The following is a 26,355-nucleotide window of genomic DNA, read 5'->3' as shown; positions in this document are numbered from 1 at the left end:
GACCACTCTGCAATTAAGCCATGATAAAGGACAAATTGTTATCCCAGGGATAAAAATTCAAAGGGGATATTCCATGATGACTGTCTGTCACCTTTACTATTCTGCCTTGCCCTTAAATTAAGCTGTTTACTCAACAGCTTAGGCCATGGCTATAATATGGCTCCTAGAAAATAACAAAGTGTAAAGACTTCGCACCTTCTCTTTGTCGATGATTTAAAACTGTATAGCTCATCAGATGAGGAACTGAAAGCATGACTGCAAGTTGTCAAAACTTTTTCAGATGATATAAAAATGTAATTTAGTCTTGATAAATGTGCAAAAGCAACCTTTGAAGCAGGAAATCTGCAACACCAAGAAAACATCAGCTTGAGACACGAATGTGATATAAAAGAACTTGAGCAAGAGGGGTCTGTATAAATACTTGGAGACTGATGAAGGATCAACAATAAAACATGAACAAATGCAAATAAAACTTAGTAAGGAACACTTCAGAAAACTTAAATTAATCCTGAAAACAGCACTGACATCTAGGAACCAAATCCAGGCCATAAACCAATTTGCTCTTCCTGTCCTAATTTACAATTTTTGGAGTGACTGACTGGCCCCAAAACGTGTTGGATAGATTAGACAGGAAAGCAAGAAGGAGGCTTCATGCTCACCAAATGATTTATAAAAATCAGTGCATGCCAAAATTATATATTCCGTGTTCCAAAGGAGGGATGGGCCTCCTTAAAATTGATTATATGTATAGATCTGCAATCATGGGACTCCACACATATCTGCTGATCTCACAAGAACCAAAAATAGTGAAAGTTTTGAAACATGAGGACAATAAATCTAAGATGACTTCTCTGTCTAATCTAGCAGAAGCTTATCGACATCAAGCAGGAAAGGAAATCAAACCAAAGTGGATAAAAATCGGGCAGCAACAGAATGTGCCAAAAAACAAAAGAAAGAATATGAGGTGAGGGATCAGATAAGAAGGCAAGAAATGTGGAAAAAGCATAAATATAGCTGCAAGTATAGAAAACTTCTGGGAGAACGTCATGTTGATCAGGAACGAACACAGGAATGGTTAAGGAGGGGCAAATTCAAACCAAGAGATGAAAGGTTAATATTGGTGGCCTAAGATAGTGGGCTGCATACACATTGGTTTATAAAGTCCATTGAACATGTGGGAGAAACTGACAAATGTAACTTTTGTAAAACCGAATTAGAAACAGTTGCCCACCTTGTTGCTGTTTGTGACATACTAATGGCAGAAGGACTGTATACTGAAAGGCATAATAATGTGGCGAGACTGTTGCACTTTGGATTGTGCAAACATTATGGTATTGAAGCAGCTGAAAAACACTGTAAACATGAGCCACAAAGCATCATAGAAAATGAAGAAGTCTACATCACATGGTATCATCCATTACCAACAGTTCAAAAGATAGATGTTAGAAAAATGGATATAGTGGTCCAAGAAAAGAAGACAAGAGTAGCATTGATCATTGAAATTGCCACACCCAGTGACTACAATGTCTTGCCTACAGAGAGACACAAAGTCATGAAATATCAGTATCTACAGGTAGAAATGAGAGCAGTGTGGAAGAAATGTACCCAGACAGTTCCAATAGTAGTAGGAGCAACGGGTCTTATAAAAAATAATTTACAATCGTATTTAGATATGTTACCAATACATGTAACTCCATGCAAACTGCAGAAGGAGTCATTACTGGGCATATTGCGGATGCTGCGAAGAGCACTACTGGCTGATATCAAAGATTGAAACAATATTAATTTCATGAACTTTAATCATGATTTGACTTAGGAATGAGGTCCATTCCTGTCATGGTATTAGAAACCCAAAAGACTTGGAGAAATTAAAAAAAAAAGAACATAAATATGTTACTAATCAATGCTATGAGCCTTAACAAGAAACTCCACACCCTACAAGCTCTCCTCACTCTGGAGAATACAGACATCTGTGCTGCTACTGAGACATGGTTTAAAGCTGCAGAAAGTACTCAGGCAGTGCAAGGCTATAGTGCCTTCAAAACATGTACACCATGAGCTGCACATTCAGGGACTAAAGGTGGAGGTGTCTCTATCATTAACAACAAATATATCTCAAAGTTGATTAAACAGGATGATACCCTCGAGTTAATCCACATGCAAATCTCCTTACATGGAGTCCCTTACCATATCTTAGTAAGCTATAGGTCATCATCTATGTTTCAAGAATCCCAGAACTCTTATCTAAACCTACTGGAGGCACTATCTGTCCAAGCAAACACACTATTCATGGGAGGCTTTAACTACCTAGGAAACATACATTGCCTCCAACCTGCAGGCACAATGTTTTCTGGACTTTATTAACACAAATGCCATTGATCAGTTAGTGCACACTTGTGTTTCAAACATATTGGACCTTATTCTTGCCTATAAGGGAATCAGTCAGTGCACACTTAATCCAGTGTTTCAAACATATTGGACCTTATTCTTGCCTATAAGGGAAAGTGCTGCTTTCATCCTCACTGGTGAGGTTGGACACAAAGCTGTCTCATTCACAATAAAAATCAACTTGGAAATCCCAACAAAACCTGTTACATTCAGAAACTCTTCTAAAGAGAACTATATCCTTTTAAGTGACAGTTTGTCAAATTTCAACGCCCCACCCAACCCAGAGTTCACAGTAGCCTATGCAGAATTATTCACAGAAACACTGTACACAAATGTAAATGACTGCATAGAGACTGCTGTATCTACCAGTAGTAAGCCCAAAACAATCCCCAAAAACTAACCACACTGGTGGAATCCTAATCTTAAATTATATAACAAAAGGAAAAAAAAGTCATAGTCTAAGTCAAAAAGAGCGACTGTCATAATGACAAGAGCTCACTAATAAAACAATAATTGAAACAGGAAACCAATAGGAATAATTAAATCCAACAAGGCTAATTATTTGGTCAAGATAGTTCCTTAAGCTAAAGACAACTAACAGGCCTTCTACAGCTATGTCTGAAACCTCAAAGGTAGCACACAACGTTATAGAGAACTGGAAGTAAATGGTATCACTTTCACTGAGCAGAGTGACAACAAGTCTGCTGTCTGACAAAGTCAGCCCAAACTTTACCACTTACTCTGCGTCTGCCACCTTTGTGAAATCCCTACCAGCATAATCCCCTACAAACTATCAGCAGGGAGCAGGTCACAGTGCTGCTCAGTAAGGCTAAATACACAGTGTTAGTGGGGTCCAACAATATCCTAGGATGCCTCCTAAATAACTTGAAACATGACCTAGCAGGACCACTTGAGTCACTTTTCAGCTATAGCCTCAAAACTGGCTTTGTACCATGGGAATGAAGGACTGCAGTGGTTATTCCACCTCACAAGAGTGAAACATCAACCAGTCCTGGACAGTACAGACCTGTTAGTCTGACTAGGCTAATATGCAAAGCCATTTAACAAATTATCATGGAAATATTCAGCAAAGACATTGGCAACCTACAGACACTGGACCCATCCTGATTTGGTTTTGTCAAAGATAGGTCATGCCTACTTAACCTGGTAGACGTCTTTGAGAAGGTAACCAAGGCAATGGATGAAGGCAAAATGGTGCATAATGCTTACCTAGACCTAACTAAAGTGTTTGACACAATACCTAGCTGATGTATTGTGGACAAACTCACCAAATTAGGCATAAATCCCTTCACAACTCATTGGATTGCCAGGTGGCTTACAAAAAGGACCCAAAAAGTCAAGATTGGTGAGACCACTTCCACCATGAGGCAGGTCACCAGTGGAAGACCCAGAAGCATAGCTGGCTCAACCAGTACCCTGGGCCCATATGTACCCCACTCCCAGCACTTTCATTGAAGAGCAAAAAAAAAAAAAATGTTCTTTCTACTGACATACCAATTAGATGGCCATATGCACAACATTCCCCCTTCCTGCCTAGCCATTCAGGTCCTGTTTCTGTGCCTGCCCTGACCCTCCTCCATGTTATTTAAAAAATACTACTACTACTACTAATAATAATAATAATAATAATAATAATAAGTTCTTATAAACTGTAGCAAACTGCTTGCTACAAATATAGAAACCAGTTGCTGCAGTTTATACTATGCCTGCACAGAGTGTTAGGCACTCATTTTACTTAAAAAAAAAAAAAAAAAAAAATCTTTCAATAAAAAAAAAAAATTCTTCCAATAACCTGGAGCAAACTATTAAACTATTTGTTACATATGTAGCAAACAGTTGCAACAATTTATACCTTGCCTGCACGGAGTGCAAGGTGCTCATGTTTTACTACTTATAAACTGTAGCAAACTGTTTTTTTTTTTTTACAAATGTAGCAAACATTTGCTACAGTTTATACCCTGCCTGCATGAGCACTTCAGGTTTTTAACAGGTTTTAGTTAAAACAAAAGTGACTCTTTCTTTTTTTTTTTTGTACTTTTAAACTGGAGCAACACACAGAACAATACAGTGTTCAGGTTTGACTACAAATGCAATAGCAGTCTAGTATTGGAGAATGGAAACAACTGATCATGACCTCCCAACGCTTTACACCCAGCGCAGTTGCCCCTCTTACCCTGCCCTAGCTATACTACTGGGAGTACCACAGGGCTCCATGCTGGACCAACTCCTGTTTGCCATCTACTTCTCAGAGGTCAAGGCCTTTGGCTCCCCATGTTGGCAGATGACTACAAATTGGGAGCTATCATAAATTCCCCATAACGCTAACATCCTACAAGAGGGCTTAACACAGCCAAATGACTGGTGCCAAAGCCATGGCTTAAAACTCAATGCAAAGAAGTGTATTATGGTGCCTTTTGGGAAAACATCTGCTCAGGAACATTACTCCATTGATAAGACACCTTTAAAAGTTGACTGAGTAATTAAAGATCTCAGAACGTATGTAGATAGTAATCTGGCCTTTGAACACCATATAGCCAATGTAGTAAGAAAATCCTTGTATGCTGCCCAACTTACAAGTAAGGGTATGACATCCAGGTCCAACGAAGTTATAGTACTACACTACTCATCCCTTATCAGACCCGTCATTGAGTACAATGCCCCTTTCATCATGTACCTAACTAGGTATATCCAACAGTTGGAATGCCCACAGAGGTTCCTCACTAAGAGAATCCAGGCTATATACACAATGTCCTGTACAGATTGCCCTAGAGCCCTGTTTCTGTACTCATTCTCATACAGGTTGCTGAGAGGCGATTTGTGCTTGACATTTAAGGCATCCTTAGATCCAGCCTTGATGAAGCTTCTGCACATCTGCAAAACAAGCAGGACTAGATCTAGATCCTAGAAATATGGACTTTGCTTATGACATAAATAGAACATACTTGCAAGACAGACATGTGACTCAAAGGATTCCCATGCTCTGGAATAGGCTTCCCATCTATGCAAGCAGAGTCCATCCCCTAACCCTGTTCAGATATAACCTTGACCATTGGATGGGAAATCACAAATTCATCCCCAGGCTGGCCCCCAAGACAGAGGCTAACAGTAAACATTGCCTAACTAACACTGGATAGGTAATCATAAATCCAGCCCTAGGCTAGCCGCCACCTCTCTTATAGACAGAGACCAGCATTCCCTAACATGTATCTCACATAATTTTTAGCAGCCTCCTAACATACCCATTCTAACAAACAACCTCCACAATTAAGCCATACATACTACAAGAGGACACAATTTAGTTGAGTTGCATGGCTAGGCTTCTAAAGGCCCTGGTGGTTGTTAGCCTAGTACATACCTAGCTGTTGGGAGCAGTACTCCAGACAAAGACAGGGTACACTGATGGAGACTGGTAAATAACATGCACATAATTTTGTCAGTGATACAAGCTAAAAAGAATTATGTTAAATATTTGCCTTTATTAAGGTACCTCTGTAGAGAATATCAGTGTTTTGTTGTCAATACTGATATCAATTTAGTTTCATTCTAAGAAAAGGAATTAAGTAAGAAAAAGTCCAGTTCAGACTGTGCCCAAAACCATATATAGTCCTTTCATGCCTGTTCTATCCTTTTCTTTTTCTTGCTTTGTTATTCACACTTATAATACCATTTAGAGCTAGATGGTACGAGTGAAATTTAGAGAGATGTAATATACACGGGTGTTTAATAATGTCAGTGATATACATTACATAATAGTAACACTGTTTCAATAAAGGGCCCAAGGTAAGAAATTATCAGGATTGAACCCCTCACTCCCAGTTTGCATATCAGCAGGACAGCAGAGTAAATAAGTAATCTCTCTGCCCTGTATTGTCTTAAATAACCAAGTAGGTTCCCTACTCCAGTGACACCCTTTCAGCTCTCTAAAGCACTCCTCCACATAGACTTTTTCATTAACAAATTCCTTTACAGTTTGGAGCTAATTCTCTTCTAAATAGATCCTCTAACTCCATCTCTGAATAAATGTTTTGAGGGTGAATATCACATCCATGATCAGTTCGAGCAGACATCAGGTTTGACAGGTCTCTGGACATATGAATTAAATTCATAAAGATATAACAAACTCTCCTCTTCAAGCCACATTCCTAGCCAACCGAAATATATATTTCAGAAAACAACCTGTAATAGATAAGTGAGCTGAACTTGTATCAGATCAGCCACATGACTCTTCTACTGCATAAAGGACCACACAGCTGAGACAATGACATGTCACAGACCTCAAGGGCTTCATCAGAATGAGTAAGTCTACAGACAGGTCACATATCTCTAGAAAGACGGTATTTCCCCATGGTAACAAACTGAATTTCACACACAGCAACATCACTTATATCACTGCAGGCCTTTAGATTAGAAAATGCCAAATGTTGTCTTTGAGAATAAAACACCCATCACAAATCCAAATGTTCTAGCTTATCTCCCCCAAATGGATACCTTTTAAATTAGGGATATAAAAATAGTGGATGGAACATGCATGACTCGCCATAGCAAACAAGCTCCATACAGAATGTGTGTCCATAATAAAATCAGGTATTGGTTGGACTTCAAGGTAATAAAGTGACCAAAAGTGATTTCCCGTAACATTAATGACCCCAAACTATCCTGTTCACGCCTCTCAAAGTCTGGAATGATACCCCTATGGAAGAGGCCAGGGAATATATCTAACAGTCTAGGATATCAAGGCTGCATATATTTGGGAGGAAGGAAAGCAAAGCTTCTATTGACAGTATCACAGGATTCCTGTACCAGAATAATCTCATATTCAACCTTTTCCTAAGATTTAATATTCATAGATGAGAAAGGTGAGGTCAGGGTTTGTTGAGCATACAAAATATCTTGCACTGCACAATTTAATGTGTGACAAACATTGCATTAGCAGGTATATTGTAAAAGTTAATCAAACTACACTGTGTAAGGGCATCAGCAGTCTGTATATGAGGTTCTAAGATAACCACATATAGCAGAAAGGTGTCTAGTTGAAGAGAATGTGGACATTTTAATCCATTATTATGCACACAAGGACAAATTGAAACAACACTGAATCAATCCTTGATGAGAATACAGAGTCCAACTAGTCCATTCACCTATGCATTTATTATCAATTTTACAAGTGAACATAACTTGTTGAAATGGATTTTGAGGAAGAATTGGTCAATCATGGATGAGGACATTCTTACTGGGGAGAGACTGGGGAATTCTCAGAGAATTGTTTTTAGAAGGGATACCACATTTAAGAATATTTTTGAAAGACAATTTGTATTTAAGGCGGTTACCAATCCATTTATGAATAAATGTGGATGTTATCAGTATTGTAGATAGATCTATGTGGGAGCAGATTATTTTATTCCGAGGAGAAAATATTATGTAAGGGAGATATTCAATTGTGAAAGTATGCGGTGGTGCATGGTGTGCTTTGTCAATGTAGCCCTTGTTTTTATATTGGAAAAACTGAATGTAAATTGAAAGAAAGAATCTATGAATATGACATCAGAAAAAGTAAACAAGCTAATGCATTGTTTAAGCATATTCAGATTTTTCCAAGACATAACTTTACATTTGTTATTATCCAAAAGATAGAGAGGGATATTCAAGGTCATTGTTTTTAGAAAAGCAGGAGCTCTACTGGCAGTTATTTACAAATGCTTGTAACTGGCCAGGTTTAAACTAGCACTGTTCTATCAGCTCAATTTTGAGGTTAAAAGCAGTGGGAAGGTAGGTTATTATATTCTGAGTTAACCTTATATTTTTACTGTTTTGATTTACCCATACCGTGATTTGCTTGGAATATGTTTTAATATTTGGTTTTAATGTATTTATATGTATAAATATGTATATATATATATATATATATATATATATATATATATATATATATATATATATATATATATATATATATATATATATATATATACGTTTATATTTTTATATAGGTATGTTCACTCTTACTATTTTAAACACGTGTGTTGTAATTATAATTAGGATTGTTACATTTATTATGTGATGGGTTTCAATTATAAGATTTCATTCTTTTTCTTTAAATTGGGAGTTGGTAGTCGACCATGTGATTTCTCAAGCCTTGAAGACGGAGGTTTGAAGTGGTTTGGTTTGTCTGAGGAAGTTTCTTTGTTTTTTAGAAACAAAAGCGCTAAACATTTATTTTTTGTCTAATAAAGTGTTTTAAGTGAATGGTGGATTAGTTGTCCATCTGCGCGACTATACTGATGTGAGGATTTATAGACCCTCTTAATAGTCTTGCTCCCATAAAGAGGAGAACAGCAAAAACTGACAACACACCTTGGCTTTCGCCTACTTCCAGAGTCTTAATGCACAAAAGAGACAAGGCCTGGAGACAATGGCAAAAGCATAAGTGTCCTGCAGATCTACAGTACTATAAGCAATTCTGTCACCACACAAAAAGACAAACTGAAAAAGACAAAATCAGTATTACTTAGACCTTCAAATTAATGAAACAAATACCTCCTTCCCTCCCTAAACTATGCCTTCCCCATCTTTGATAACATAAATAACACCCTTAGATCACAACTGGAATCTTCCTACAATAAAGTAGCAAAGTTTGCAACTAACCTGCCCTATAACTCTCACCACTGCACTAAAATCATTAAATTGGCTGCACCTACCAAACTTACTGCTGTTTGATCACCTGCTCATTGCACATAACATGATTCATTCACCACCCCCCTGGAATCCCATCAGCTCTTTATTTAGCTCTTACCTTCTTACTCATCCTCTGTGCTCTTCTGATAAACAGCTTTTAAAACATGGTCTATATTCCAACTCTATGGCTAAAGCTTGGAACAAAATCACCTTAAACATCAGATTGTTCCTTATTTAAATATTCCTTGAGACAATTCCATTACACGTCCTGGCTCTGTACATGTAAAGCACCTGGATGATATACACCTCTCTCTCCACCATCTTTTTCCTTTTCTGTCTTTTTTAATACCCTATAACTGTGCTACATTATGTTATAGTAACTTCTATTTTTTTTGTCTTTTGTATTCTTTCCATTGTTTTACTACTATTAATATTATATTGACTTAATTTTTCCCTCATTTCATTACTCCCCTCTTTTTCTCAACTCATACATAGTATACCCCCCAACTGTCCAGATTTTTACAGAATGTGGTTCATAGTTTTGGTCTGTTCCTCATAGAATTTGTGGTTTTCTGGCAAATCACTGGGATAATCTGAGGACTGAATTCACTAAATAATGGCATATATTTGAGTTTCAGACTTCAAACTCTTCAGAAAATGTAAGTTAAAACAAATAGTTTTACTCTAGAAACTTTCTAAGTTTATAAGAGCAGTATTTAAAATATGTCCATATTTTTGGGCATCTGCCCCCCCCCCCCTTGTTGGGCTTTGTCCAGATTTCTTGCACTAAGAGGTTGAGAGGTATGGTACTTAGTTTTTTTTTTCTCCTCCTTTGACACCTTTTACTATTGTATTTCTTGGTAAAGTATATATTCTACATAGCTATTTATGCATATATTATCCTCCCTGTCCAAAACTATTTGTTTTTATTTATTTATTATTTGTTAACCGGAAATATCCATCTTGGAACAAGTCAATTTTCAGCGGAGGCCCAGGGAGAACTACTCCAGATGCATGTCTTTGTAATGTGGGAGGAAACCCACACAAATACAGGGAGGACATGCAGACTCCACACAGAAGGCACCCCAGCCGAGAATCGAACTGGAGAACCTCTTGTTTTGAGGGGACAATGCTACTGCTGCACCACTGTGCCGTACAAAACTAAATGTTGAATACAGCATTTATCTTCCTGGGCTTACTACTCTATTTTTATTGACTAGCATATCTCATCTGATTGTACTGTAATGTACAGTCTGTTTAAAAATTGCTTGATTTCTTTCCACTGGAGCTTTTCTCCCCAGGCCTTTGCTGAAAATGGGTTTTGTCGAGTTGACTACCCCCTTTAACAAATCTAAAATAAAAATAAGTAAATAACCACACTTTCTGTGAAATGATACTCCCGCCCCCCCCCTCCCCATATTCCATTGTATATATTTAGCTGTGTCCTCTTTTTTTCTTGTTAAATCTTTCACTTGTGAAAGAGGGAAACAACTTGGATTGTACAGATCACCATAAGATACTAAAATTGTTGTCTTGTTACCTCTCAACTGTAAAGATTTTTGCAGAATGTCCAGATTTTTGCCTCGTATTTTTGGTCCATTTTTCAAAAAATTGTGTTTTTTTAGCAAATCGTTGGCAAATTATTGAAGATTTAAGTCAGAAAATAATAACAGGTATTTGAATTTCAAAATTCATACCCTTCAGAAAATTCATGCTAATGTAAAACATGTTATTCTAGACTTTCTAAGTTTGTAAGAGCAGTATTTAAAAATTGTCCCTAGTTTTGGGTATTTGTCCCCCCATTGTTTATGGCTTTGTCCAGATTTCTTGCTCTAAGATTTTGTTAGACATGCCCCCCACTCTTTTTCTTTTAGATGCCTGCATGCTAAGGTACCACAGTATTTCACACTATGGCTCCTGGCCCAGTCAGTGCACCATTTGTCTTGCCCTCTTCTGAACTGCCTCTGTTTCTTCAGTGTTGTTATATTGATGAGGTTTCCAGATCTGCACACATCACCCCAGATGAAGCTATCAAGTATTGTTAGAGAATAAAAAGTTCTTCTTTCTCTTGATTCCACTTCCAAAGTTCTCTCTTACTTGCTAACCTGTAGGTCATCTGATGTAACACCCCCAGCTCATGCTGCTGTTTTGTTGCTACTATTACCCCCAACAGTTGTAAATCAATGTTCTTGGATTTCTGCTTCCAAGGTATAGTATGTTGGAGATTTTTACTGTGAATTTAAACTGTAATACTTGAAAACATGCTTTAATTCTTGCCTAGTATTCTTAGATCTGTGTGTGTGTGTGTGTGTGTGTGTGTGTGTGTGTGTGTGTGTGTGTGTGTGTGTGTGTGTGTGTGTGTGTGTGTGTGAGTGTGTGTGTGTGTGTGTGTGTGTGTGTGTGTGTGTGTGTGTGTGTGTGTGTGTGTGTGTGTGTGTGTGTGTGTGTGTGTGTGTGTGTGTGTGTGTGTGTGTGTACCATAGCTTTATATAGTCAGCAAAATGGGAACTTTCCCTTTCAGTCTTAATGCATTCTTGGTTACAAACATATTGAAAGGGTTAGAACTCTGTAAAAATATCTGTGGTAGTACCATGCTTTCATCTGAGTGAACTCCATCGATTGTGCTCCATTGTGTCTGTATTGTCAAGTTAATGTTTTACCCACGATACCACTCTAGGACTTACTCCATATTTTGCAAAACTGTTCACTATCAGTGTACAGTATCAACTTCTTCAATAAATTCTTAACACACCCTGTTGTGGTTCTCCTGGCAAAAACGTCATCAAAATGTATATGAATTTAAGTCAAAAGTTTTGGAATGGAATGACTGCATATGAATGCATTTCTGATAGGGACAATAGGAAACACAGCCTAGTCACCAAACAATTGCATTGAGAACCATTAAATGGTATGGTGTGCCACAATTTTAAATCAAGATGAACCTTATATTGTTATGGTACTATTATCATGTTGTAAATAGCTACATGTAATATTTCAGTGGATCTGATGTCATGATTACTTTGTATAACAATGTTTTTGTTCTACTGTGATCACACAATAAAGTATCAGGATGTACTCTTGTCAGTCTTGTATGCAATTTGTACAGTGAGCCTGGTTTGGTGCTGAAAATGATCCATGGGCCAGTCCAGTTGACTGGTCAGCAAATACATAAATAAATAATACAAAACAAGTTATCCCTAGATGATGTTGTAATACATTTTAACAACACATTCCTGAACATACTGCATGAACAAAAATAAAAACACCAAACCCTGCCCCCTCACTAACAAAAGAGATCAGGCAACTCGAGTTGAATAGACATAAGACTTGGCAAGCATGGTCCAAACACAAAACACAACAACCTTGGCAAAATTTTAGACCCCTTCGAAATCCCTTCAAGCAAAAAAATTAGGGCAGATAAAACTGCATAATATTTAAAACTGCAGGACAGACAACCCCAAACTATTCTGGACTTCTATAAAAAGACTACTACACCCTGGCCAAACCACCACACCTTCACCAACTATTACCATCAACGTGAACACCACAGCTACTCAGTTCAGTACTTATTCCATTGATTCAGTCATGTCTTTATGCAAATTAAACCTGTTCTCAACCTTCACTGTCCCTCCCAGCCAAAATTACCAGCAAAGTCCTTTCTACCTCCAACCAGTATCAATCACTTATCAGAAAACATCTCCTAAAGTCATAAAATGCAGCCCCAGCTGTTGACAATTTGCCATCTGAGTATCTTAAAACAGTAGCTAATGCTCTTGCATACCCTATATCCATGCTGATGAATTGATCAGTTAGTAATAACTATGTCCCCTTGTCATCATCAGCCCCCTTTTTCCCATTTTTCTACTTGGGGTCAGGGTATCGAGTTAACTGTTGCCATCTCTCTCGATTCAGTGGTATACTCCTGCCTTCTTTAACATTCATGCCTGACTGTCGCAGATCTTCTTTCACACAGTCCATCCACCTCTTTGCTGGACATCCTCACTTCTTCTTACCTTCTTCCTGTCTGTCCCAAATCTTCCTCACCAGATTGTCTTCTGCTTTCCTGCATGTGTCCAAACCACCGTAATCTGTTCTCTTTGATTTTTTCTGCAATTGGAGCTACTATGGCTTCTGCTCTATGTCCTCATTTCTTCATCTGAACCACACTGTGCATCCTACCACCCTTCTCAGGCACTTCATTTCCATCACCTCTAGCTTCATCAGCTGTTCTGCCTTTACTGCCCAGATTTCTGTACCATACAGTAGCACTGGTCGCATCACTGTCTTGTACACCCTACTTTACAGCTTTTTTGGCATTCTTCTGTAATAGACTACACCAGACATTCTATGCCAGAGACCAGCTGGCATAATAGTTAATGTCTTTGCCTCCCATCACAAGGTACAAGGTTTGATCCTGACCTCTGACCAGTGCATTTTTGGAGTTTGCATGTTCTCCCTATGTCTCAGTGGGGTTCCTCCCATGTCCAGAAAACATGCTGAGTGTTTCCATCTCAAACTTACCATTGAATGGAGCTGTGGGCAGCAGCACAGACTCTACATGGTGACCTACTGAGGGAGGAGTTGTACAGACCAACTGCTTTGGGCATCTACTGTGGTGCACAGTATCTTCAAGATGGGCAAACACAGATCACAGACTGTGTGCCGTGACAGGGCTCGCCACTTGATGGTGTAAAATATGGCTCTAGGTGATTTGGTAATGTTGAGTAATATCGCCAAAATGGGCATAAGTCATTAATGGTGATAAGTGGGTTGAGGACCCGGCCTACTCTGACCTATGCCAGGGACCCATGCTAACAACAGGGGGGTATATGTACCACTATTGGCCAGTGTGTGCCCACCATAAAGCTCAGCAACCCTGGGTCAATAAGCTACTGGCTGGCTGGTGTCTAGTTGCCCAGCCTGGGTTACCTGGGATAGCTCCATTGAGCGAAAGCTGGACGTAAAAAACAGCCAACCTGCCAAACATGAACTGAGAATTGCTGCACTTAATGTAGGTTCACTGACAGGCCGCAGCTTGGAAGTGGATGACATGATGATATGGAGGAGGCTGGACATCCTATGTATGCCTCCTCTGTCTGCGGAAAAATCTCATATTATACCTCTGCATAAAAGTGGATCATAGAACAATTTCTCCAAGTTCTGACTCGTGCTATTCTATCGCCCACTCTAAAATCTTAAAAAAATGCTTTCCCTCTCAATTCCTAATCCATGTCATCAATAATAATCTCCTGTTTACCACACAATGCAGCTTTCGGACACATCATAGTACCACAAGCCTCAGCTGAAAAAGGGACTTGTTGCCCAGTTGGACCTTCCCAGTAAACAAAGGTACTAGATAAATAAATAAATAAATAAGATAAAAAAACACATTGAACTTCCTGTAGTGAACTGATGTTGGATTTTGTCCTGAATTCCACTGATTTACGGATTTGTAAAATTATTCTCTTAAGCAGTGACTCTGACTCTTTTGAATAAAGCAGCCTGACAGGAAGATAGGTTCATGGGTTCATACTAGGCTATCTGCCCTAGGGCATTTATAAGCCTAGCCAGAGTGTGTTTGGCTTTCGCCACCCATTTTAAATTAATTTTTCTATGCCCTTTTTCGAGGTTAGTATACTGTGCCTCTGTCTAACAGTGACACAGAAGTGATACCCGGGGTAAACCTACGATCTCCCATCCACTCATCAAGATTCTTCTTGAAGAGAGTCAATGAGGGACTCTGCCTAACCTGGACTGGGATTTTATTCCAGAGTGAAGGGAGCCTCTGGGTTATGAATCTGTCCCTCCAGCATGTCCTATTTATTTCAGTGCTGAGGTTCAAGTCTCTCGAGCGCGTAGCTCGATGGGATTTGGATTTTCTGAGGTGCAGCATGTCCATTAATTCCGGGTTGGACATGACTTTATATGTCAGGCACAGATCGCCTCTGAGCAGGCGGTATGCCACTGAGTAGAGCTGGAGTTTCTTTAACCGGGCAGCATATGGCATCTGTTTGAGCCCTTTGATCCTCTTGGTGAGGTACTTTTGGGGTCTTTCCAGTTGCTGCAGGTGTCTGGTAAGGTACATCCCAAAAGGGCATTGTACTCAATTATGGGCCTGATGAGGGATGAGTAAAGAGGCACGATGACCTCCCCTGATCTAGATGTGAATCCCTTCATGATTAGGTGAGCTATATAAAATGTTTTCTAACCACTTTGGCCACGTGGTTGTCAAATGAGAGATTGCTATCAACTTGGGTCCCCAGGTCCCTAATTACTTCTTCTGTACTTAATGGATTACCACCTATGTGGTAATTTGTGGGCACTTTGTTTTTGCCAAAGTGGATGACTATACACTTTTTGGCATTTAGCTTGAGGCCATGGCTCTGGCACCAGTTGTCTGTTTCTATGAGGCCCTTTTGGAGGATGCTTGTGTCGGCTGGAGAGTCAATTATGGCACCCAGTTTGCAGTCATCTGTGAACTTGGTCAGCCACAGTCCTTCCGTGTTGGCCTGTACCTCCAAAAAATATATACCGAACAAGAGAGGTCCCAGGACTGAGCCTTGTGGGATGCCACTTGTAACTGGTTTGGAGTCTGACATGGCTCCAGCAATTCTAACCATGTGTGTTCTGTCCTTGAGCCAGTTTGCAACCCATCTAGTGACATAGGGGTTTATATTTAAGCCGGTGAGCTTATTTATAATGACCGAGTGGGGTATTGTATCGAAGGCTTTTGCGAGGTCCAGGTAGGCTGTGTGGACCACCTTTCCCTCGTCAATGGCCTTGGTGACTGTTTCAAAGAAATCAACCAGGTTTAAGTGGCAGGATCTGCCCTTAACAAAGCCGAACTGGGTAGGATCCAGTGTCTGTAGGTCCCCAATATCTTTATTTATGAGGTCCATGATGATCCTTTCCATAGCGTTGCAGACCAAGCTAGTCAGCCTTATGGGGCGATAGTTTCCAGGATCCATTGAGGCACCACCTTTGTGAAGAGGGACCACTGTTGCTGTACGCCACTCTTTGGGTACATATCTGTAGTAAGGCTGAGATTGAACAGTAGTTTTACGTTTGGGTTTAGCTCTTCTTGGAGTTCATATAGGACGCAGCCCGGGACACCATCTGGTCCCATTGATGCTGTGTTTTTTGCTTTGGAGAGGGCAACTCTTACCTGAGCATCTGAGATGTCAGGGGGGCAGCACTCTGCTGGGATAGATATTTGCCCTTTTGGTGGGGAGTTTGCGCTGAACCTGTCAGCTAGGATGTTGGCAATGTCTGTGGGTTTGATGTATTTTTTGTCATTTTGGGCTAATTCTGAGCATATCTGGGAATTCCCACCCAGGTTCCTAACATAACTAAAGAAAGCCTTGTGATTATCCTTAGTGTCCTGTGCAATTTTTCTCTCGAAGCTGGCCTTAGACGATTTTATGAGTGCCCGTAGTTTTTTGCTAATACTGATCAGAGATGCCTTCCCTTTTTGGGATTTTGCTCTATCATGTAGTAGCTTCCTCCCTCTATTGTATAGTTTGTTTATGGCTGGGGTCCATCAGACAGGACGCCTGCCTTTGGAGGACTGGGTCTTGGTTTTATTTGGGATTGCATGATCCATGCATTCCTGAAGGTGTTCATAGAATGCGTTTATAAAAGATTCTGCGGTCTGGGCCGTATTTTCCACAGGCTCGGGGGCTTTGAAGGATTCCACCTCGGTTTTGAGGAGTGTGAAATTTGATTTAGAGAAGTTTTTCACTGTGGTTTTCTGGGCAGGGGGTGGGGTCAGGATGTGAATATCCAGTGAGATTATTTTATGGTCTGATCTTACCAGTGAGGGATACACTTCTGGTCTGGAGCATAGAGTCCCCATGTTGGTGCTGATCAGGTCCAGTATGTTTTCCCCTCTTGTGGGAGTGGTAACAAGTTGTTCCATAGCATTTGAGTTTATAAATTCTAGGAACCTTTGGGCTAGGGTGTTGGAGCTAGAGTAATGCTCCCAGTCTATGTTTGGGTAGTTGAAGTCGCCCAATATAATGGTGTTTGGAGAGACCTTCATACTCGGCCTTCCTGAGAACACTGAGTGGGGTTCCTGGGTTTGGGAGGGTGGTCTGTAGCAGGCTATAAACTGGAAGGCAGTTTTACCCACTGTTAGTTGCACATGGATAGTCTCTGATGCTTCGTGCTGTGCCACCAACCTGGAGGTGTGGGTATCTTTGACGAATATTGATACTCCCCCTCATTTTGTGGTTCGGTCCAAGTTTTGGGGCTGAAAAGCATGGTATGAGGTATAACCTATTAGTGCTCGGGTGCTCTCGGGAGCCTTGAACCAGGTTTCTGTTACTGCACAGATATCGATGTTCTCCATGCTAAGGAGAGTTTCGAGTGTTTGCATCTTGAGGTTTAGACTTCTGGCGTTGAGTAGCATTACTCTTAGTTTCTTATCCCTTGTGATACCTATGGAGGTGGGTTTGTCTTTTGAGCCTTGCCTAAAAAAGGCACTATGGGGGAAGCAAGAGCCTTTGCCAATATCCAAAAGCCCAGGGCTGACAGGTGCAAGCCGTCCCTAGCGAAGCATCGTGGCTTGTCGAGCATGTCATCCCAGGCTGACAGGCATTGGATCCCCTTTGAATGACACCAATACTTAAGCCAATTGTTGAAATTGATCATCTTGTCTTCATATTGTGGCATCATTCTTGGTGAGGGTAAGATGCTACTCAAGGTCAGGGTCATACTGGCCTGGGCTACATGCTCAGAGAGCTCCTCTATGTCTCTTTTCATGTAGTCCAGGGAGGTACGTCTCAGGTCATTCACACCAGCATGGACAATGACCGAGTCATATTTATACTTGCCTTGGAGTGACCTGAGCGCTTGTGTTATGTGGCGGATCCTAGCGCCCAATAGGCAGCTCACCGTGACCTTCTCCTTGTTCAGCCTGGTGAGCTGGACGTCAGTGTGCCTGACGATAGAGTCACCTATTACAAGTGTATCAGGTGTGTTGTTTAGCCTTAAGGGCTGTGACTGTTCAGCACACTGGCTTTGTGAGCTATGTGTTGCACGTGTTTTGTTTTGGGGTAACGGTTGCTTGGGTGTCTGCTTTGGAGGTCTCTGCTGCTTAGGCAGATTTTTATTTAGAGCCTCCGAGTATGTTTTTGTGTGTTTATGTGTTTGGTTTGCTGTCGTGGTAGGTCTATGTCAGACTGGAATTGTAGTGAGTGTGGTTTCCTTCTCCTCCTGACTGGTTACGCCAGTACTGAGTTGAGAGAGCTAAGCCTCCAGTTTGGCTATATGGTTGCATCTCTCACATCTGTTAGAATTTGTTGGGAGGAGGAGAGAGTTGTCTGTGTACATGAGGCAGTTGTAACATTGCCTCAAGATTCCCAGATTGACCAGCTGGACCGGAGAGGAGATTGACAACTGACCTTTGGACATGCTAGAATAGTATTGGGAATTCCTTTATAATTGAAAAAAAGGGCCAATGGGGAACAAGGTACTCAAGTGGAGTTAGTGAGGGTGTAGTGCTTTTAATTTATTTTTTAGTGCTGACTTATATAATTGCTTTAGTGAGCAAGTGCCAGGTAACTTAAATGCAATGTGTTACAGGTAACTTAAATGCAAAAATGGCAAACAGTAACTTCCTTTCAAGTGAAACAAGGAAATAAGTACAGTAAGCAATGCAGATATCACTAGGGATCCACAGAAGCACTGAAAAGCCGCGTTTTAGGTGGAATTAGCATTTCAGGGAAATAACAAGCAAACAAACAACAAGCATACAAACAAAGCTAGATTCAGCAGGCCTGGATCTAGTCTATGCTACAGCAAACAAGGTGTACCAATTTCAGTAAGAAGCAGTTCAAATATGCAGGCACTATAAGCCTTTAACCAGAAATTCCCAGCTCAGAAGGGCAGAGTCCAGCCTCTCCTCCCACAAGAGTGCAGACCACGAACCCTCTTAATGTAAAATAACTGGCCTGAAGCCCAAGTGCTTAAACCAGAATTAATACACTTTTAGAATAACAGACACTGAGCCCTCAATCAGCAGTTCCCAACTTAGAAGGATGTAAGCTACCTGTTCTGCCACTACAGTGCAGACCAAAAACCTTCTTAATGTAAAACAACTGGTTTGAAGCCCAAGTTCTTAAACTAAAAGGCTTAGATTGAGTTACACCAAGCAGTAATAAATACAATTGAGTACTATTAAGATGACGCAAAAGCAAATTAAAGTAGGAAGAAACACAAATACAGTATTTTTTTTTTTTTTTTTGAGTGAGCAAATGAGATGGGCCCAGGAGTTACAGGACAGAAACAAGTGCAAATGCAGGCCTTCAAATGTAGTTTACTAAGAAGAGGGATGGAAGTCTGCCTTACACCAATCTGCAGAAACCTCACCTTTTTATGTGATTTGATAAAAAAGTTAGTTAATTGTATTATTGGTTCCGCTCTCATACTTATCAGACAATTGTATAGCAAATCCTACCAGAGTTACTAACTTATGCATCTTTAGTTTTTGGAGTTCTTTCAGTATCCTTTCTTTGAAACAACTTGAATTAATTATCTCATCTTAAATCTGTTAAATTTCCATTTTTTTCATTAATACCAATATATTCATTTAGCAGTACATTTTTTTCATTATCCTCTTAAGCCTTTACTCGTATGTCTTACTACCAACTTCCCTTTTTTTCTTTATTCATTAGATGTCTGTAAAATATTGTATCTCCTTTCTACAATGAATTCACTATTCTTTCTTATTGGTTGCTTTTCTTCTTATTTCCTTCTGTGTTGACTTGTCCAGCTCTCTGTCCTCTTCTTTTTCCTATTGTCCCTTACTGTACAATATGAATCCTTGATGTTGTCCCTAATTTCTGAAGCCATGCCATTTGAGACTATGTTTTTAACATCTTTTAAACTGCACAATTGTTTGCCACAATGATTTGTTGATTCCATTATTACAATACTGATGTATTGTCAAATTCTTGCACTCCGGTTATTCCCTTTCTCTAGAACATATTTGAGTCTCCTCAGTTTGAATTCTGCCTTCCTGAAGCCCACTGTGGTAACCACTTTTGTCCAAACCGATAGCCACTTCTAGCTTTGAGATTCTGTCTTCCTCACCATTTATAGGTGTAGAAATATTTACTAGGCTGTTGGTCTGTTAGGATCTCATGAAACCTAGCCTAATATCAATGGCCTCTGACAGATGAAGTTTGCAGGTGCTTGCACACTTGACATAGTCAAAGAATTCCCTGGAGACACAAATACCCTCCAAGAAGGCTTGACAAAGGCTAAGAACTCATGCCAGAGCCTCAGTCTAAAACTTAATGCCAAGAAATGCAGGATAGTATCCTGATTACCCCTGCAAACTACCACATTGATAATACATCCCTAAGAGTCGGCCCAATAGTCAGAGATTTAGGATTGCATGTAGACAATAGCCTTGCTTTTGACCATCATGTGGCTACAATAGTAAGGAAATAATTCTATGTTGCACAGCTTACAAGCAAGGGTATGGCATCTAGGTACGAGGATGTAATTTTTCTGGTCTACCTGACCTTCTCAGATCAGTCATTGAGTACACCACTCTCTTTTGTATGTACCTGACCAGGCATATGCAACAACTGGAGCATTTGCAGAGATTCTTCACAAAAAGAATACAGAGCATAAACAACATGTCCTACACAGACCATCTCAAAGTCTTATTACGGTACTTGGTTACTGATTGCTGAGAGTAACCTCTATACCTGGCCTATAAAGCATCTACTGATCCTGTTCTGGTGGACCTATTACACATTCACAAAAAAATAGCATCAGAATTGCTTGATCTAAGGACCTAAACCTGAGCTACAATATACGTAGTACTTATTGTAGGGAAAGTTATGTGTCTGGAGACTACCACTTCTCTGCAACAGACTTTCCATCCATGTGAAGCAGACCCGATCCAAAAGTTACTTGGACCAGTGGATGGGGAATCAGAAATGTACCCCTGGACTGGCACCTATGTCTCAAGTAGACAGAAGCAGTCTGTAAATGCTTGACCATACATGCACAAGCCTACATATACCCTTAAAATAATCCTAGACTATCAACACTTGTCAGATACATTTGGAAAGCATGGCTAGGCTTAAACATTCCATCTAGGCTATTAAAACTAATAACTACCCATTAACCAATGAAGCAGTGTCTGAGACATACACGGAGTTCAGCCTACACAACAGCCTTTGTCTCCATCATAGTATAAAATGTATAACTTTTTTAGGTAAATTGCTGGGGTGCAACACATGCATCCATCATAGTATAAAATGTATAACTTATTTAGGTAAATTGCTGGGGTGCAATACATGCACTTCTCCTGCCATAACATAAATCCCTACCCATCTCCACATTAAAGCGCATACTATGATCCTGCTGTTAGCTTGACTCCTTACCTCAAGATAATGCTATGTAGTTTGGAAAAATCTCACAATTACAGCTTATATACATATAAATTAAAAATAATAATACTTCCTAAACCATTATCTCTTCACTGGTTGTACATCTGACAGAGTTTCTGCTATTTTCTGTTTTCTCTCAGTGCATAGATCACCTCATGGAAAATTTCCATAGAGAGATAAGTATTGTAATGACTGCAGCTGCTTTTATCTTACAGTTTCAAGGTTCTTTGCATGAGCATTATGATAATGAACCCATTTAGAACAAATGTTCTTGAAACTCACTTTTATCTCATCATGCAGTTCACCTATGCTACACTAAAGGCTACAATGTTAGGCACTCGTATGAGCATCCATGAAGAGTACAGAGCGTGGGTGGCCAGGGTACAGATGAGGGGAAAACTATTGTAATATTATGACCTGCAGAGGCACAAAAGAACAAAAATTGTGACATATGCAGGCACTGTGATGTTGGGACACTCTTCACATGCCATTATTCACATCCTAACACAGTCTTTCCATGCCATATATTTTTATGGTATGCAATAGTGACACCACAAATGGTAGTTCTAGCAAGGTACCCTAAGATATGCATCATGTGTGAAAACCAGCAACATGCATGACGACAGTGAGAGTAGGGGGTTCACATTTCTTTCTAGATTGTGACACACTACATAGCTGTAATTTCTGAAAGAGATGAGTGTGGCAGAGTTGTTAGGTGGTGCAGCAAAGAAATTAAAAACTTTCTGTCCAAAGACCACCAGGAATGCTTGCTTGGCAACTCTTCTGAATAATAAAGTGGAAGCCTGGCACAATCTTGGTGACTGCTGCTAATGACATCAGCCACTCTGCTGAGCATTGCTGGAATCACTACAGCGACCTGAAGAGGTGCCATCCTGATCTTCTTCATCATTTAGAAGAACTGGGAAAAGAGGTCAGAGAATGTACTTCTGAGATGTAAAGTAAGTATGTAGGACTGATCACTGACCTTTACTTTTCCATATATATAGTTAAATGGGATTTTGCAGATATCAGAGCAGCATCAAAGTGCTTGCTGCTATAGAGTGTAACACACTTCTGTCACACTTTTACATACAGTCTGACACAACTTCTCTGTGTATGTGTGTGTGTATGTGTTTGTGTGTATTTACATATATATATATATATATATATATATATATATATATATATATATATATATATATATAAAACACACACACACACACACACACACACACAGGTTCATAGATTAGTACTAGGCAAACACTGCGCTCATGGGCCGTTTTAAGCCTAGCCAGTTTCCCCATGTGAGAATCAAACCCCGTACCTTGTGTTTCTAATGTAGGCACCTTAACCATCATGCCAACTTCCCACCCTAATCATCACATGAACCTCCCACCCATGTGATGCCTTTCTAACCCACATGCACACTCTACAAGTTCAGAGGATACTCACGTTACATATTTGCAGGGAGATGCCCAGCTTGGTCTGCCTGGACATCATATGCAGTGCCATGTGGTGCCTGACATGTAGGGATGTAGACAGAGTCACATGCTGTGAGCTTTGTCACAGTAAAGTAGGACATAAGACAGGGATGGAATGCATCAAATCAACTTGGTTATGCATTACCCCACCATTTGTCCATGCTAGTGCCAGCTCTACCTGGCATACCACTGAAATGCATGCATTACCCTTTCTCTTTCTCCTGGTGCATGACAAACTGCATTATGGTAGTTGCCACGCTTCAGCTGATAGTTACCTGCGTTGGCAACACTTGCTTGTCTGCCTTTGGCACACCTCACTATGCAGTGAGGGCATAGACATGTTGGGCTGCACAAATGCTAATACTGTCTATGTCCTCATGGCAGATCTTTGTTCTTAAACCATACAAGTTCACAGAGGTGCACCTGTACACACTCTCCATGGCCTATTAAGTCCAACATTACCATCCTGCTGGTGTGGCCCTACTTCCCTTCCTACTTTGGCCAGGGGAACATGCACCCCTGCTTATAGATCATCTAATTGGGATATTTTCATTTTAATACCTTGTCAGCCATATTGGCCCTGGCATAGTAGATTTCTAGCAGTTGTGTAGTACTTCAGTTGGTACCTGTAAGAATGATAAACAGAAGTAGTCATGTAGTCATGGTAACAGTATTATTTTTAGATGGTACCTGTAAGAATGATCATCAGAAGCAGACAGAGTAGTAATTTGTTTTCTCTTTCACACTGTCTCTATCCTTTTCCTATACTTTTATATGTATTTTTTTACTATATCCATTTATGTCATCTTTTTTTGCAGCATTTGCCACAGCTATGTCTGTGGCATGGCACTTATCCATGATCCACCATCAGTCTTCCACTGGCTCATCGTCTGCCTCTGGGCCAGCCTGTCCATCAGTTGATGAAGGTCCTGCACTGGTTGGGGGGGGGGATGATGGGGGGTGGCAAACCTGGTTGTATTCACATTAGCCTTTGGCAGTTGATCACCGGTGGAAAGTGCTGCGACTCCCTCTGCTGATGCTACTGTGAGATTACAGTTTGTCACCTAGTGAAAGGTTGAAGAGTTGATGGGAGAGTTAGTGGAGTGCTGGATTTAAGCACACATTATCTACCTAGACAAAGTCCTTGTGCTGCTAACGGAGTCACAGTGCTGCCTGCCACTGCCTTCTCTCACCATCTGAGGCAGTGCCTAATGGAGAGAGCAGTCATGGAGGTGATTGACATCTTCCTGGGTCTAGCCCATACAGTTCACTCAGGAGCTGTGTAGCAACCCCATCACCCATCCTTGTGTATCACTTTCATCCTAGGTTTGTTGTCCAGCCTTTCCATCACCACTTGTCCTCCCTCTGTCTGTATGCCTATATATCTACTGTGAATTCTGTTGTGACAGCTCCTCCTCTTTTGGCATCTGTTTGTATTTTATGTTTATTCATTTGCCAGTGTTTCCATACCTCTCTCCTCTCCTCTTTCATCACCTACCTTCACCTTACACCCTTTATATCTACCCCTTTCTTAAAAAATGGACAACTGCCCCTCCTAAAAAAGTATACAATTCTTCCCTTTCCCACTCCCACTCTTACCTTCAATGTGTCTTTCTGTAGGCTCCTCTGATTGCCCCTTCCCCTTTTATTCTCCCATTTTCTTTCCATTTTAATAAATAAAACTGCATAGAAACACTGCTGGTAGCCACTTATTGTGACCCCCCCTAACCATTTGTTTGACATTGCTACATTGTGCTTTGGCATGTACATAGTGGCATACGTGTTATATGCTTGGTGGTAGTGTTCAAAACATCCCTGGCCAGAGTCACAAACAAAGCTCCAACCCTAATGGCACTGTCATTTCTGTGGGCAGATTTCTTAATTAGTTAATGCTTTGTTCGTGAAATTCTTACTTGTTAATTGATAATTACCCTCAAGCCCTATCATGCTTCTTTCAGGGTCAGGGCGTGCAAGAGGAATCATTGGGTAGGGAGCAGGAAGGAAGTTTAGGGTTAGGGAATGGCAGAGGAGTTTTGGGTAAGGGAGCGGCAGAGGAGTTTGAGTTTAGAGAATAATTAGAAAATTTAGGTTTAGAGAGGTGGTGGAGCTTTAGGTTTAGGGAGCAATTTGGGGAGTTTAGAGTTGGGGAGTGCAGTTTCAGGTTTAGGGAGCCATGTGGGATTTTTGGTTTAGGGAGGGGTAGTGGAGTTTTAGGGTTAGGGAAAGAGGACTCATTTTAGGAACTCAGTGAGAGTTTTAGGGTTGGAGTTAGGGATGTGGTACAGCTATGCAGTTTCTTAGGGCTGGGTGCTGGGATGTTTAAAAAGTTAAGTAAGATTAGGCTAGTGGCAGTTAGAGCACTTGCCTTTTTGAGCAAGTAGATGCAGGCATGTGTGTTGCAAGCTACCAGCTAGTGATAACTTATAGTAGATCTCTTTGTTGCTGCAGAGTCATGCATCCATTTCAGTTATAATTTATTGCATTTCATGGATGACTATAGGCAACTCCATTTCTCTGCAGACAGAACAAAATCATGCAGGATGGATACTCAGTTGTTCCTATCTTTCTATACCAAACAACTTAGTTGTAAAGTGTCTAACATTATTCTCATGAAATCCCTCCACCTGAAGCTCCTACACATGCTCACTTGCTTCATTTGTTGCAAACATAGCAGCTAGAACAGCCATTTCTGCAGTATATTCAAGCAGCTCATGCGTCATTCTTCCACTTTTTGAAGTGATCCTGATAACTGATTATCTTACAAAATAATTTAGGTTGTTAGCGATTTTTAAACCCTTAATTACTTACATAACCTCAGTTTCACACAATTATGATAGCATAAAAAAGGAGTAACACCATGCTGGTCAACTGGCAAAAACACTGGAACACAGTGGTGGTGTGAAATTTTTTATCTCCTGATAAAGGGTTTTTGTTAGTCTGTACTGTAAGACATATGTTGGTCAGGAAAATATATCATATCATGTCTGTACTTTATTACATATCCTTCAGATGGGCAGTCATTTGCTGACTTTTGAAAAGTGAGGTATGTGTAAAAGCTATTTTTCTCTTATTTCAGGTTGGTAACACAGGACAACAATGACAGAAGCATGTATGTTTGCCAAAGTCTTAAGTGATAATTCAAAAAAGGTGTAAAAATACTGAATACTCTTTTGTGCTACATTCACCTAATTACATGAAACATGCTTATAAGTGTGGGTGTCTTGTAACATTTTAAACATAGTCCTGCAGTAATCCATGACCAATTAAAACAGTGCCACCTCCTTTTTCTGGCTTCATAATATGAATGGACCTTTCATCTATATGTATTTTCAACATATCTCTTTCCTGTTTTACTTAAGTTTAAATGCTGATGTTTATGTTTT

At 40.1% G+C, this 26,355-nt stretch overlaps 1 protein-coding gene across 1 annotated transcript in view; it reads right to left on the bottom strand.

The window, feature by feature from the left end:
* The window catches only part of NEUROG3 (neurogenin 3), an 80,504-nt gene extending 54,812 nt beyond the window's left edge, over positions 1-25,692 (bottom strand). The window contains exon 1 of the mRNA XM_044055632.1: positions 25,610-25,692. Coding sequence (XP_043911567.1) covers positions 25,610-25,692 — 83 coding nt within the window. The remainder of the gene's footprint in view (positions 1-25,609) is intronic.
* Positions 25,693-26,355: the final 663 nt, after the last annotated feature.

Source organism: Protopterus annectens, chromosome 14.part0 (assembly GCF_019279795.1).
Source record: "Protopterus annectens isolate FY-2018-M chromosome 14.part0, PAN1.0, whole genome shotgun sequence".
NCBI classification, from domain to species: domain Eukaryota; kingdom Metazoa; phylum Chordata; order Ceratodontiformes; family Protopteridae; genus Protopterus; species Protopterus annectens.
The sequence above is the reverse complement of the archived record's forward strand: the minus strand, read 5'-3'. Positions and strand labels throughout refer to the sequence as shown.